This window comes from Elaeis guineensis, chromosome 2 (assembly GCF_000442705.2).
Source record: "Elaeis guineensis isolate ETL-2024a chromosome 2, EG11, whole genome shotgun sequence".
Taxonomy (NCBI): Eukaryota; Viridiplantae; Streptophyta; class Magnoliopsida; order Arecales; family Arecaceae; genus Elaeis; species Elaeis guineensis.
Genome location: NC_025994.2, coordinates 11176215 through 11191444, shown reverse-complemented (window position 1 = coordinate 11191444; position 15230 = coordinate 11176215). Strand labels below are relative to the sequence as shown.

The following is a 15230-nucleotide window of genomic DNA, read 5'->3' as shown; positions in this document are numbered from 1 at the left end:
GGGTAGACGGGGCCGGGGAGGGGGCCTACCGACGGTCATCGGAGACGGGGCCGGAGAGGGTGTTGGCCGATAGAGATGGGGCTGGGGAGGGGGCGGCCAACGATCGAGGGAGATGGGGTCGGGGAGGGTGCCTGTCGACGATTGAAGGAGACGGGGCCAGAGACAAGGCCATTGGGGGCTGGGGATAGGGTCGGAGATGGGGTCTGGGAGGGTGTCAGCCGGCTGAGACGGGGTCGAAAAAATTATTTGATTAATTATTTAATTAATTATATTTATTGTATAGATTTTTTAGTGTTACTGCTGAAATTATTTAATTAATTATTTTTTATTTCACTAACACAATGCACATTGCTATTACTTATTATAATTTAATTATTTTATATACTATTTTGTATATTTTATTTATTATAATTAAATATAAAAAATATTTATATTTTTAAAAAAATTATTAAAATTTTTGATGAAAAAAATTTAATACAGAGTTATTCTTTTTTGATAAATTAAAAATCTATCTTCGAATGTATGTTCGAAGATGGTAATTAAATTGTACTGAGCCGTAGATTTCTATTCAAGAGTCGATCTTTATCAAGATCGACTTTTGGATATTCCGTATTCAAATTTTTTGAAAAAGTAATAATCTTATTATTGTTAATAGTTAATATTTTATTTCATTATGTGGTATTCAGTAGTTATCTATCCATCATTCTCTGGATATATGGTGGATAGGGTGCGTAGGCACCTTATTCACATCGTATACTTGAAGAATTATGAGGAGATGCTGTCAAAATTTTCATAAAAATGAGATGAAATATCCATTAATAACAATAATAAGATTATTATTTTTTTAAAGAGATATGACCACACCTGTTAGTAATGATTTGAAATGGATAGGATCATGTATTTTTACTTCATTAAATTGATGAAAAGATATTTTTTGTTACTGTTCAATTTGTATTTTTTAATGTGTTATTTTGTATAAAGTGATCTATGTCTGGATCTAGATTGAGATTTTAGCCAAAATTCGGATCGCGATTCAATCTGGAATTCGGATCGAGATCCAAAATATCACTGAACCTTTTTTTTGGTTGTTAATAATTTTTTGTTTGTTGTTAGATAGATATCAACAAAAATTGGATGAATGTTAGAGATATTTTTTTACCTGAATATTGAAAAAGAGTTCAAGATTTTATTGAGTTTGCATGGTATAAGACTGACAATGCTAGTCAAATAAAGTGTCCATGCAAGAGATGTGTCAATATGGTATATCATCACAAAATACTTATTGAGGAGCATCTGCTATATTATGGTATGGATAAGAAGTATATTTGTTGGATATGGCATGGGGAGGGTGATCCGAATGAAGTGGTGCACAATGATGACGATACTGAAGATGATAGTGATGCTGCTGGACCTGTCGAACATAGTGGTATAAGAAAATTATTAGATGATTTACATCAAGGTGCTTGTTCAAATGTATGCATGAGTACTACTGCATCTGAAAGCAATTCTGATCATGAACATAATATCCGGCTTTAGGTAGAAGGGATTTTTGAACAGTTTGTAAAGCTTGTAAGGAATGTATGAGAGCCACTCTATCCAAATTGTATAAAATTTTTTAAGTTAGAGTTTTTGATAAAACTGCTTCATATTAAAATCATGAATCGATAAAGTCAGAAGATATTTGATCAAATTTTGATATTGATTAAAGCAGCTCTTTCCGATAGAGAAGGACTTTCGAAATCATATTCTGAAGCAAAAATATACATGCAAGAATTGAGACTTGGCTATATCCCTATACATGCCTGCAAAAATAACTGTATATTATTTTATAAGGATAACGAACAGATAACTGAATGTCTGAAATATGGTGAGCTTAGATACAAAATCAATAATAGGAAAGCAAAGAAGATACCTCAAAAGATTTTGAGATATTTTTCATTGATTCCAGGACTTCAAAGTTTGTATATATCTACAAAGATAGTCAAAGAAATGAGATGGCATTATGAGCAACAGGTTCTGAAGGAGAACATACTTAGCCATCTGACCGACTCTTTAGTGTGAAAAGACTTCGATGCAAAGCATCTGCACTTTGTGAGTGACCTACAAAATATCTGACTTGATCTAGTGACAGATGGATTTAATCTCTTTGGCAATCTGAGTACCTCTTATAGCATGTGGCCAGTGATGTTGTTGTATATAATGTGTCACCTTGGAAGTGTATGAAAGAATCATTTATTTTTATGTCACTGTTGATTCCAGGTCCGAAAGTATCAGGTAATGAAATTGATGTATATCTACGATCTTTAATCGATGATCTATAGGAGCTATAAAAAAATAAGGTACAGACATATGATTTTGTGAGTCGAAGTAATTTTAAGTTACATGCTTCGATTCTATGGACCATAAATGATTTTTTTGTATATGAAAACTTATCTGGATGGAGCACCAAAGGATATCTTACATGTCCAATATGCAATAGGGATGCATCCTCCTTACATTTAAAGCACGGATGAAAAATATATTTCATAGGTCATCAGTAGTTTTTCTCTGGTAATCATTCTTGGAGGACCTATTATAACCAATATTTTAATGGTAAGTTCGACCGGCATCCACCACCTAAGGAGTTAAGTGGAGTAAAAATTTTAGAACAATTTGAAGTCATTGAAAATATTCAATTTAAAAAATATCGGATACTCACAAACGAAAGCGTATGGATACTGAGCTGAATTAGATGAAGCGAAGCATCTTTTTCGAACTACTGTATTGAAAGCAGCTACTACTTCATCATAATCTGGATGTAATACATATTGAAAAGAATATTTATGATAATATCATCGGCACTGTATTGAATATTCTAGAAAAAATAAAAGATAATACAAAAGCTCATCTTGATTTATAGAAAATAAAAATCTGATCGGAGTTGCATTTAGTTTGTCGAGGTGAGAGATTTTTTATGCCACTTGTATGTTATTCGCTGTTTGGTGAGAAAAAGAAGAATTTTTGTGAATGGTTCAAAATCGTAAAGTTTTCTGATGCATATACTTCAAACATATCGCGATGTGTTGGGAACAATGATGGTAATATCTCTGACATGAAAAGTCATGACTCCTATGTGATGATACAATGTTTGCTTCCTGTGGTCATGTGTAGCTATTTAGGTAGTGATGTTCAAACTGTATTGATTGAGCTGGGAGTATTTTTTCGAGAACTGTGTAGCTAAAAATTGAAGATTAACTTACTTGAGAGATCTGAGAAGGATATCGTACTCATTCTTTGTAAGTTAGAAAAAAAATTTTTACCATCATTTTTTGATGTTATGGTGCATCTGGCTATTCATCTTCCAAAGAAAGCTCTTTTGACCGGATCGGTATATTATAAATGGATGTATCCTATTGAAAAGTAAAGAAATTATACACACTTTGTCATATCAATTATAAGATATAAATATATTTTTAAAATTTAAATTTATTTTTATTTACAGATTCTTGTATATCTTAAAAAAATATATACGTAATAAAGTAAGGCCTGAGGGGTCTATAGTGGAAGCATATGTAGTGATAGAGTATATCACATTTTGCTCGATGTATCTTGACGATATCGAAACCAGATTCAATCGTACAGATCGTAACACTGACCATGAATGGGGTGACAATGAACCGATGTTGTCTATATTTAAACAAACGGTTCAACCTGTTGGTGCAAAGATATATGAATTTATGGACGTGAACGAGCTATCCAAGGCACACTTTTACGTTCTAAATAATTATGAAGAAATTGAAGATTTTATTGAGTAAGTACCATCTTAGCATACTGCTTAATATTTTAAATAAATTTTTTATGTCGATGTAAAATTAAAAATCATAACTTGTTACAGTGAGCACAAGAGTATACTATATAGAGAAAATAATACGGATGCTGATGATTGATATAGGAGAAAATTTATAAAATAATTTGATGATCTTGTAAGTTACATTAGTGATATGTTATTTATTTAATTATAAATAATATTATTTGAACCAACATAATTTTTTATGTTATGGTGTAGATAAAACTAAGTATTTCAATAAAGAAGTGGGTGCAATTGATGAGTTGTACGATTTAGCATGTAGTCTCGATCAAAGAGTTAATAACTACATATCCTGTATCATTGGAGAAATAAAATTTTACACAAGAGAGTTTGAGATGCAACGACGGATCCAGAATAGTGGGATTGCTACAATAGGATATGAAGGAGAAGAAGAGATTGAATATTATGGGGTACTAGTAGATATCATATAACTGAAATATGGGTCCAGTAATTTTGTATTCTTATTTCAGTGTGAATGGAGGGATATTAGTAATAAAAAGATTGATATTCATATTGATTCATATTTTATCAGTGTAAATTTTGCATGAATATGGTACCAGAATGAGCCATATATGTTAGCAATTCAAGCGAAACAAGTAATATATCTGAAGGATCTAAAGTATTGAGGTAATTGGCATGTTGTACAAAAAATAATACCTAAAGGCGATATGACATACCTACCCAATTAGAGATGGATGAAAATTTGAATTTACATGAAGAAAAATCTTTTTAGCAAGAAGAATAAATATTAGCCAAATTTTTTATTGATGAAGAACTTGTAACGACACCTTTGAACAGGGCTGATCTGTTGTCTAACAAAGTTGAAACTGATTTTGTATTTAATCTTGATGAGTTGGAGGACGACGATCAGTTGATAAATGATGATGAGATAGAAGACGACACATATATCGATTATTATAATTCAGAGGAGGATCTATACATCGAGAAAGATATGAATATTGATGAGTAGATCTATATTGTTCGTTCAATCTTCTCTTGAAATAATGGTATGCGATGTAATTGTATTCATTAGAATATAATTTATTTATTATTATTATTATTCAATATTATATTCATTTATATATCAATTATTATAGATACGGAGGAGATAGATGATGACGTTCGCATTCACAGTCTACCCCAGAGGTTGAGATGCCTTCACCGATCTCTGTTGCCGCACCAGCTCCATTATCAGAGGGTCCTGCACTGGCAGGTCCCAGTAAGGCGGGTCCTAGTGAGGCGGATCCGAGTGAGATAGATCCGAATAGTATTATTATACTTTTTATATAATAAACTTTAATTTTTTTTATTTAGATAGCTATCATACTAATGATTTATTTATTATTATTTCAGGCCAGTCTTTATCGGTAGTAAAGCAAGGGCGAGGTCCATCGAAGAACCTCACTCTAGAGCGTTCCAAAATGTGAGCACCCAAGACAGCATCTCCATATCGAGATACCAGCCAGCTACACCAGGCCCATTAGGAGATGGTGCGAGTCGTGGCAGACTAAGTTGGGCATCATATGCCGTAGCTATGCCCCCATAATGCTCTTCGATTGGTGTCACATTCTACCGACTCAGAGAGAGATTTCTACACTCACTTATAGATAAAATAAATTATATTATGAATATTTAATTTATACAGTATTCTTCTAATATTTATTATTGATAGGGTATATTCGACATCATTGATTTTAAGGAGGATCGTGTGAGGTGAGCCGTGGACACTCATTTATCATTGCGTTTTAAAGATAATCACCATCATATACATCAACATTGGTACTATATGATGCAGGATCATGGAGAGGAGGCAGCACGACAGCAGTTCTATGACATCATCACTATGGATGATTAGACTGTCATATGCTGGCATTACGAGGATTCGATATATCAGGTTACACATCCAAACTTCTTTTTTTTTAGAGTTTAATGACTGAATCATTTATTCTTAAACTAAATTTGTTATCTACTAATTTGACTGATAACTATTCAGAGAATATGTGCCCAGAACGTCATGAATCAGGTGAGACAGACTGTATCGCATTGTGGGGGTTCAGGTCGTTCGCTCGTCACATGAAGCATATGGTAGGTAATTTTTAATTTTTAATTAACATATAATTCTCTAGTTATTTAAATTTTTTTTAATTAATTCTCAAATTACAGAGAAATATTGAGAGTGGCGAGCTTTTTGGTAGGATCGATATCTACCGACGGACTCACCAGCAACGATCAAAGTAGTGGACGACGGAGAGTCAGGAGCTCTTTGTAAGTTTTTTAATTATTTTTTTATTCATAGTCTAATTTTTATTATAAAATTAAAATAGCTATAACTTTAATTTTCAAGATCGTATGATAGATATGAGATCCCAGCCTATCCCTAAAGGCTCGACCGCACCCACAGATGATGAGATCTGTGATCAGTTGCTTGGTATGAGATCCTATTATGTTAGGGATCTAGGGTATGGGATCACTGCTCCCTCATCCTAATGCTCATTTAGGGTTGACATCCATTCTACGTGCGAGGCTCGACTGATGGAGGTGTAGAAGCAGACTGTCGAGGATCGACAGCAGGCCGTCGTGGAACGACAGCAAGCTGAGCAGCGAGCTCAGGAGTTGGCTGCATGCATCGACAAGTATCAACAACTTCATATCTAGATGATGGAGCGGATGACACAGATGGAGCAGACGATACAGCTGATGAGGCACTAGCAGATCGGTCCGAGCTCTTTCGAGTGCTTCTTTTTCTCAACTCGTTCTCTAAATGCTGACACTTGATGGCTTCTTCATGTACTTTTTTATTTTTATTTCAAATCTCTTATAATTTTAATTTAATATAATAAAATAATAAATATTATTTATCAATTTATTATGTAAATTTTTTATTTTAATTTTTTTACTTTTAATTTATAAAAAATATTATAGATATAAATTAAAAATATATATTCATAATATATTTTTTAAAAAAATATATTTAAATTATTAGCGATGAAATTATTTTTGATGAAATATTGATCACCAAAAATATTTTAGTATGATAATTTAGTTTTTTAATAAATATAAAATTATTAAAATTTTATATATAATTAATAGCGATGAAAAATTATTCATCATAAATAATTATTAGCGACAAAAATTTTCATCAAAAGTTGTCGTATTTACGACGTAAGTTTTTCATTGCTAATATTATTTAAATTTAATTTTTAAAAAATTTATTATTAAATTAATAATGATAAAAAAAGATTTACAAAAAAAATTTTATGTCGTAAATTTTTCATCGCTAAAAATTTTTAAAAATTTTATTTTAAAAAATATTTTAATTAAATTAATAGTAATAAAAATATTTTTATCGTTATTAATTTTTTATTTATTAGCAATGTTATATTTTATCATAAATATTTTTTTTATGATTAAAATTTTTTATCGAAAATATTTTAACGATGAAAATTATTCATCGTAAATATCTTTTATTAGCGATGAAATATTTTTTTCAACGTAAAATATTATCAACGAAGTGATTATTTGTGATGAAATATTAGCGATAAAAATTTTATCGTAAATAATTATTAGCGATGAAAATAGATGATTAGCCATGAAAATTTTTTGTCACTAATAACCTGTTTTGTTGTAGTGTCTCTGTCTTCTTGCTTGATGGAGAAGAGGGTGTTAGTACCCCTTCTTGACTTTTGGCTGTTTTGAAATTGAGCTGCAAACTTGCGGCCAAACTCCTCAAAGGAAAGGATGGAGCTTGGTGTATTAGGCTCGAGAAGTACCTTGGAGGGTGGCAAGGAAGGACTTACACAGCAGCACCTTCGAGGCTTCTTACAACATCATAAGGCCCTTGAAACCCTCTAAGTAGTCATAGGGGTCGATCGTGCCATCGTAGGCTTTCACGGATGGTGCCTTAAAGCGATGAGGAATCGGTTCCTCCATGATCCACTTCGAGAAAGGAGGATGAGTGGTGAATAAAGGCTCTCTTTGCAAAGCAAGTTAGTGCTATCTGAGGACCTTAAGATATTGATCCACCTGTTGGATCTTTCAATCCAACTCATCATGCCAGCTGATCCTACTTTGAGGTTGGTGGCTTGCAGATCTACTCACAGATGAGTCTTGCAAGGAAGAAGTAGGTGAAAGAGGAAAGGGAGGAGCAGGTTCGTGCTCCTTACCTCGCTCGCTACCTAAGAGGCGAGGTCAATGGTGGAGTGAAACTTGCTTAAGACTCCGATGGGTAGATCGGGTGATCCGGGGCATTCCTTCTAAGCTGACAGGGTGAGATTGGCTACTCCGCAATATGCTCCTGGAGGAAGGAGCGAGCTCTTGGTGTGTTGGTGCCAGACGATCACTCAGTGCGGGAGTAGGTGGATGAGTCAGTTGCTGTAAGTCTTGCACCATGGTAGCGAGCGCTTGGACTACAACAAGAGCTGCTAAAATTGTTTGAAGGTGACAGTCGGGGTAGTCGATGCCTCCAAAATGCTGAGATCTTGGTGACCTTGATCGGAGTCAGCAAGTTCTGTCGGTGCCTCCGGAAGGTGGCGGATGTGGTTGACAGCCTTTTTGTTCCTCATGCTCAGTTAATGGGGAGAAAAAAACTTGAGACCTCAAATATGGATCGAACTCTCCTTCTAGTACCAATCTGTTGCCACCGGAAAGATGATCTGGCTTAGGTCTCTGAGTTAGAGCCAGAGAGAAGAGATGAAGTAGTCTCTAGAGAGCCAGTCGAACCTTCCGAACGCATGTGAACCGAGCTTTGGTCCTCGAGTGAATCCATGGACCAAGCCCTGCAAAACCATCAAAGATAGGAAAAAATCTCATGCTGAGGTGGGGGTTCTTGATGGTGGACCCTCTGATACTTAAGTCAGTTTCCTACAAAATCAAACAGAAAAAATATGAGCTTTCAAGGTGAGTTTAGTGACATATGGAGTCAAGTATTAGGTGAAAAGGAGTGCAGATGAAGTGTGAAGGTCTGACGAATGCTAGATGGTACTTGGGATGTATTGGTGGGTTCCGAGATGAGCTCCGAGTTTGTGGGAGAGATAAATCTAGTGCATATGAAGTTCGTTTGGATGGTCTCTTTTATGGCCAAGTACTCTGTTGAAGACTTATGGATGGATGGGATGCCGACGCTGATGATGTTTAAAGATATTTTATTGTTTGATTTTTTTGGGTGTATCCATGCTGACATGGGCAACCACTTTAGAGAAAAAAGAAAAAAAATCTTTAGCTCGGGTATCTACACATGAGCCCCGTGACCTTATCTCTTCACCTTTCCACAAACACAGGCATGAGCTCCGGAGAGTGAAAGACTTTGAATAATCCAAAGCGTTGACTTTCAAAGCCAACCGAAGACTTCTACAACCGTATCCATTATAAATATCCCCGCCACAAGGATTTCTCCAATCAAAAACAACATTCAAGATTTCCAAAGCGCAAAAAGCAAAATAGAGAGGTAAAACCATGAGCTCCTCAAACCTTCCATTTGTTTTTGCCATTGCGGTGTCTCTAGGCATGATCCACACCACCATCGCCCAAAACTCCCCCGAAGACTTCGTGAGCCCCCATAACTCCGCTCGGGCCGCCGTCGGTGTTGGCCCGGTGTCGTGGAACGACTCTGTGGCAGTCTATGCCCAGGACTATGCCAACCAGCGAACTGGCGACTGCCAGCTCGTCCACTCCAATGGATCCTACGGTGAGAACCTCTTCGGCGGCAGCGGGGCGGACTACACGGCGGCGGACGCTGTGAACTTGTGGGTGTCAGAGAAGCAGTACCATGACTACAACAGCAATACGTGCGCCGACGGACAGATGTGCGGGCACTACACACAGGTGGTGTGGCGAGACTCGACCAGCATCGGTTGCGCAAGGGTGGTCTGCGACAACGGCGGCATCTTCATCACCTGCAACTATTACCCACCGGGTAATTTTGTGGGGCAGCGTCCGTATTGAAGAATGGCGTCACTCTTAAGTGAATACGTAGTTTCGTATAGGCAATAAAATGTGAGCCAGGATCATGCATCGTAGGCCCAAAGGATAAATGTTTGAGATTTTAGACGGAAGATGGTAAGATGTTTGGTAATCAATGGTTTTGGAATAAAATGCTGGGTTCCACGCTTATAAAATGTTTAAACAGAAGGGAAAGTTCCAAAGTACTATGTGATGGTGTTTTTGATGACGCATGGCATCGTGTATGCCCCGCACGTGCAATGCATGGAATCGTCGCATTCACGGTGCCCCGCACGTGCAATGCATGGAATCGTCGCATTCACGGTGCAGGGAATTATGATTTTGTGGCGCACCTCGGGTGCGTAAACGCAAAAGTTTTATTTGTTGACATAACGGACCATATGCGCAAAACGGATAAAAGGATAGAAGTAATATCTAAAGCGAGGCCAGATAATAACCTATTAATTAAATAAACAACTAACTTGAAGAGTGAACACTTCATTACTCTAATATTCACACTCTATTTACGAACTAGAAATTTTAGGTTCAAACCTTAGTACTTGGAATGTGGAATTAAGAGATAGGTAGGTCTCCCTCCTCTTTTGAGAAACTAACTTGTGTAATTTTGTGGAACTCATGACCTTCAATGAAATTACTTTTGATGTTATATGAACTTTTCCTCTCCGATCCATGCCTAATGAAATGAATTGTGGCCTTACCTCCTTTTTGCTCAAACATAATATACATTGTACATATTATTTAACTCAACAATCTATCTTTCAAGCACCATGGTTGCAATTTATCTTGGTTTTGCGGGCTTGGAGAAATCTCCAAGCTTGGCCTGCTTGTTCATTGAAGTGCCTCATAGGTGAGGGTGGGTCTACCCAAGCCGGCCCTGGGGCGGGTCGAACTAGACGACCGTCTCATGCCTCAATTTTTTTGATTTCCGAATAAATGATTCCAAATATTTTTTTCTTTTTTTTTTGATAAGCCAAATATTTTTTTGATTCCTGAATAAATGATCCCAAACGTCTTTCTGATCCCCCAACCTTCTCTCTAGCTTGCTTTCGACATAGCCTTCGAATTCCTGTGGTGATTGCGGTACCGTGATGTCGGAGAAAATCTTCGGATCTCATCTCAATTTAAAGGCCTTGATCTTCTAAGTTTTTCCTCACAAAATCATCATAAAAAATTTCTTGATTTCTTCCTGTTCACCGATGGTTCTTCCTTGCTTTGGGTACCAAAAATCAGATCAAAATCTGTCAAAAATCCAAGTAAATCTCTTCAATCTTCCTTCAATCTACTATGGATTTTTAAGTTTGAGTTTTTGCTGATTTACTATCAGAAAAAACCTTGAAATCTTAGTTAAGCAAGTTCTTCTATTTTTTCATTTTTTTTTTTTTGATCTTTTGGATGTCGTTGGGCCGTCGTCGGTCATCGGAGCCTGTGGTTATCATCGTCGGGGACCATTCCTTCGATTGTGGGCAGTGTTGGCTAGAGAGGAGGATATCCTTTGCCTCAAGAATGAGGGGACAAAGAGTCCCCTATTCTGTTAAAAAAAAGAGAGGATGTGAGTCCTCTGTTTTATCGTGGAAGAAAAAGAAGAAGGAAAGAAAAGAAAAGAAAAGATAGAAAAAGAGAAGAAAAAGTAAAAAAAAAAAAAGAAAAAGAAGAGAGGGTTGCACAAAGCCAAATCAATGCAATGGGCAAATGAAGATTACAACACCAAAATTGGTGTGGCTCTACTGACTTTGTTTTTACAAAAACCAACTATCAAATATGGATTACAAAAAAATTATAAAAAATTTTGCATGACAAAATACAAATAGATTAATTTTTCAATGATAATTAATATTTAAAATATATTAATTTTTAATAGAATAAAATTTTATTTTTTCATTTGACCCCAAGTCTAAAAAATATCAAGATCGGCCCTGCATCTACCTACAAATTTACTTTTCTGTTCCTAACCTGTTTTAGCTTAGGTCAGTCTATATTTGACTTGATAGGACTCCTCAGCACCCCTATCCTTAAAGGAAGAGGTATATTTAATTTTTTAACTATATGTATACACTGTAATCTGAATAATTTTACTCAATTTTGATAAAAATAAACAAAAGTTATCTAAATGGAAGTTTGTAGTTTTTTCAGTAGAAATATTTGCAGATCTCCAACCATTTTAAAAAGAAAAAAAGAGAATTTTTTTAACACAAGTAACTTGCATTTGATTATTTTGGATTGTGATCTCTCAAAAGATTTTAAACTACTTCCTGTAAAAATCTAATAATTAGAATATGGGAGAAACAGGAAACGTTTCTCTTGTGCTTGGATCTTCTTTTATTTATTTATTTATTTATTTATTTATATTTATAGAAAGATTCTTAAGTACATGTATCCAAACCATACATCTCCTAATTTATCATTAAAAACAAAAATGTGTCTTTGTGCTATAAAAGAATCTCAGTTTTCTTTAACCAAAGAAGTACTTGTTGTGTTTTTAATGGTTGAACAGTTTTTAAGGTGGTGTTTTCTTTCTTAGTATTGTAGTGTTGCCTATCGTCATTTCATTTAAAAGAGATAGATAGATAGTCAGAGAGAGAGAGAGAGAGGGAGAGAGAGAGAGTAATTTCATACTCACATTCATTGAGAGCAAAGAGGCCTAGAAGGATGAAAAAAATCAAAGCCAAGCGCTCTGTCTCCATGGTTAAGGGGTTCAAGAGAATTGAAGAAAACAATCACAAGGTTGGCTGTTCCTATCAAGCAAGAAACAATTGCAAGACCTTTTATAGCTGTCCAAGGTGTGAATTAGTAAAGGTCTTTTCTTTAATTGAGCAAATCTTTAAAGATTTGGTGAGAAAACCTTATACGGTGCAAATCAGTTAATACTCCCTTTCTTTAAAAATGTTGCAAGTCTATCTAGCAATGAATTTTAATGATGAATTTTTGTTATATATTAAGCAAGAAACTTTGATGATGTATTTCTATTACATATTAAGCAATAAACTTTAAATAATGGTGGTTTAGCATATTAATATCAGTATCATTAATATTAGTGTCTATATGATGAGCCCATTTTTTTCGGTCTTAGCTTGACCGATTCACTCAACTAATACTACTAGCCTTGCATTGTATCGACTTCTCTTTCCAACTCAATACTAGTCTATCTTTCATCACAAATTGAAGCAAAGTTAGTTGAAGATCCAATTATAGATCTCTTTTGTGGAAGTATGCATATGTCTATCTATCTATCTATCATTAATATGGGTCCACCTGTTAGATCTTTCAATCTAACTCATCATGCTAGTTGATCCTACTTCTAAGGTTGGCGGCTTGCAGATCCACTCGCAGATGAGTCTTGCAAGGAAGAAGTAGGTGAAAGAGGAAAGGGAGGAGCAGGTTTGTGCTCCTTAGCTCGCTCCCTATCTGAAAGGCAAGATCAATGATGGAGTGAAACTCGCTCAAGACTCTGATGGATAGATCGAGCGATTCGGGGTACTCCTTCTAAGCTGATAGGGTGAGATTGGCTACTCCGTTATAAGCTCCTGGACAAAAGAGCGAGCTCTTGGTGTGTTGGTGCTAGGCGATCATTCGGTGCGGGAGCAGGTGGATGAGTCAGTTGTTGTAAGCTTTGCACCATGGTAGTGAGCACTTGGACTACAGCAAGAGCTGCTGAATTGTTCGAAGGTGACAATCGAGCTGGTCGATACCTCCAAAATGCTAAGATCTTGGTGACCCTGATCGGAGTCAGCGGGTTCCGTTGGTCCCTTTAGAAGGTGGCAGATATGGTTGGCATGGCCTTTTTGTTCTTTATACTCAGTTAATGGGGAGAAAAAAACTCAAGACCACAAATATAGATCGAACTCTCCTTCTAGTGCCAATTTGTTGCCATCAGAAAGATGACCTAGCTTAGGCCTCTGAGTTGGAACCAGAGAGAAGGGATGAAGTAGTCTCTAGAGAGTTGATCAAACCTTCCAGAAGTATGCGAACTGAGCTTTGGTCCTCAAGCGAATCCATGGATCAAACCCTGCAAAACCACTGAAGATAGAAAAAAATCTCATGCTGAGGTGGGGATTCTTAATGGTGAATCGTCCGATGCTTAAGTCAATCTCCTACAGAATCAAACGGAAGAGGTTTGAGCTTTCAAAGAGAGTTTAGTGACATGTGGAGTTGAGTATTAGGTGAAAAAGAGTGTAGACGGAGAGATAAAGTGTGGAGGTCTGATGAACTCTGCATGGTACTTGGGATGTATTGATGGGTTTCGAGACGAGCTCCGAGTTTGTGGGAGAGATAAATCTAGTGCATATGGAGTCCGTCTCTGAGAGATGGCATGCAAAATAAGTGTTCACTTACTTAGAGGATCTCAAAAGTTTAAAAATTTATAGATGAAGATGGATATTTGTCGTCTGAAAAGCACGCACTACTCTTTCCCCCTAGGGACCACGGAGGTGCACTTATGTTGTTAGAAAATAACGGTTTGCATATCCTAAGTCTGTTGAAGTTGTATAATGGAGGAGTAATGCCAGCAGTTTCTTATCTAGCGGATGGAAGACTCCAGATGGAAGGATAGTTGTGCATCCAAGTAGCCTCTAAAGTTTTTCTGATGGTATAAATTATGACTGACGAGCCATATATAGAAGCAAACTAATAGTAGTGGTTAAATTAAGGTCTATGATATTGGTGAGAATTATTCCTTACCAATTATGTGGATCAAGAATCATGGAACATCACATTAAAAGATTCTTGCATATTGTGGAACAATTCAAATTTTTTTTTTATTAACGAGAATTATATAGTCCAAGAATTATGGATTGTCATGTTAAGGAATTTATGCATATTTTGCAACTAGTAAAAAATTTTTGTTATCAGTAAGAATTATGCTGCCTAAAAATCATAGAGCATTATGCTAACTAAGGGACTCTTGAATATTGTGCAACCATTTTTTTTTTTTTTTGCTAAGATATGGTGCAACTATTCAAAATTTTCCTTTGTTTGCAAGCCATATATATCATATGTTCTTACAAATGATAGATGAATAATGGGTGGCTTTTTACTTTAAACTTCTAGTCTGATTGGATTGTCTCTTTTGTGTGGCTAAGTACTCCGTTGAAGACTTATGGATGGATTGGATGTCGACCCCGATGATGTTTAAAGATATTTTATTGTTTGATTTTTTTTTGGGTGTGTCCATGCTGACATGGGCAACCACTTTAGAGAAAAAAGGAAAAAAATCTTTAGCCCGGGTATCTGCAAATAAGCCCCGTGACCTTATCTCTTCACCTTTCCACAAACACAGGCATGTGCTCTGGAGAGTGAAAGACTTTGAATAATCCAAAGCGTTGACTTTCGAAGCCAACCCAAGACTTCTACAACCGTACCCATTATAAATATCCCCGCCACAAGGATTTCTCCGATCAAAAACAACATTCAAGATTTCCAAAGCGCAAAA

The 15230-nt window shown here is 35.9% G+C and overlaps 1 protein-coding gene across 1 annotated transcript; it reads left to right on the top strand.

The window, feature by feature from the left end:
* The first annotated feature begins 9254 nt into the window (after positions 1–9254).
* On the top strand, positions 9255–9978 carry LOC105061190 (pathogenesis-related protein PRB1-3-like). Its single transcript, XM_010945167.3, has one exon. The coding sequence runs from the start codon at positions 9299–9301 to the stop codon at positions 9785–9787; it is 489 nt and encodes a 162-aa protein (XP_010943469.1). The 5' UTR covers positions 9255–9298; the 3' UTR covers positions 9788–9978.
* Positions 9979–15230: the final 5252 nt, after the last annotated feature.

Bases quoted from the DNA above. Each gene is read 5' to 3' on its own strand.
- LOC105061190 (XM_010945167.3), top strand. From the start codon at position 9,299: ATGAGCTCCTCAAACCTTCCATTTGTTTTTGCCATTGCGGTGTCTCTA.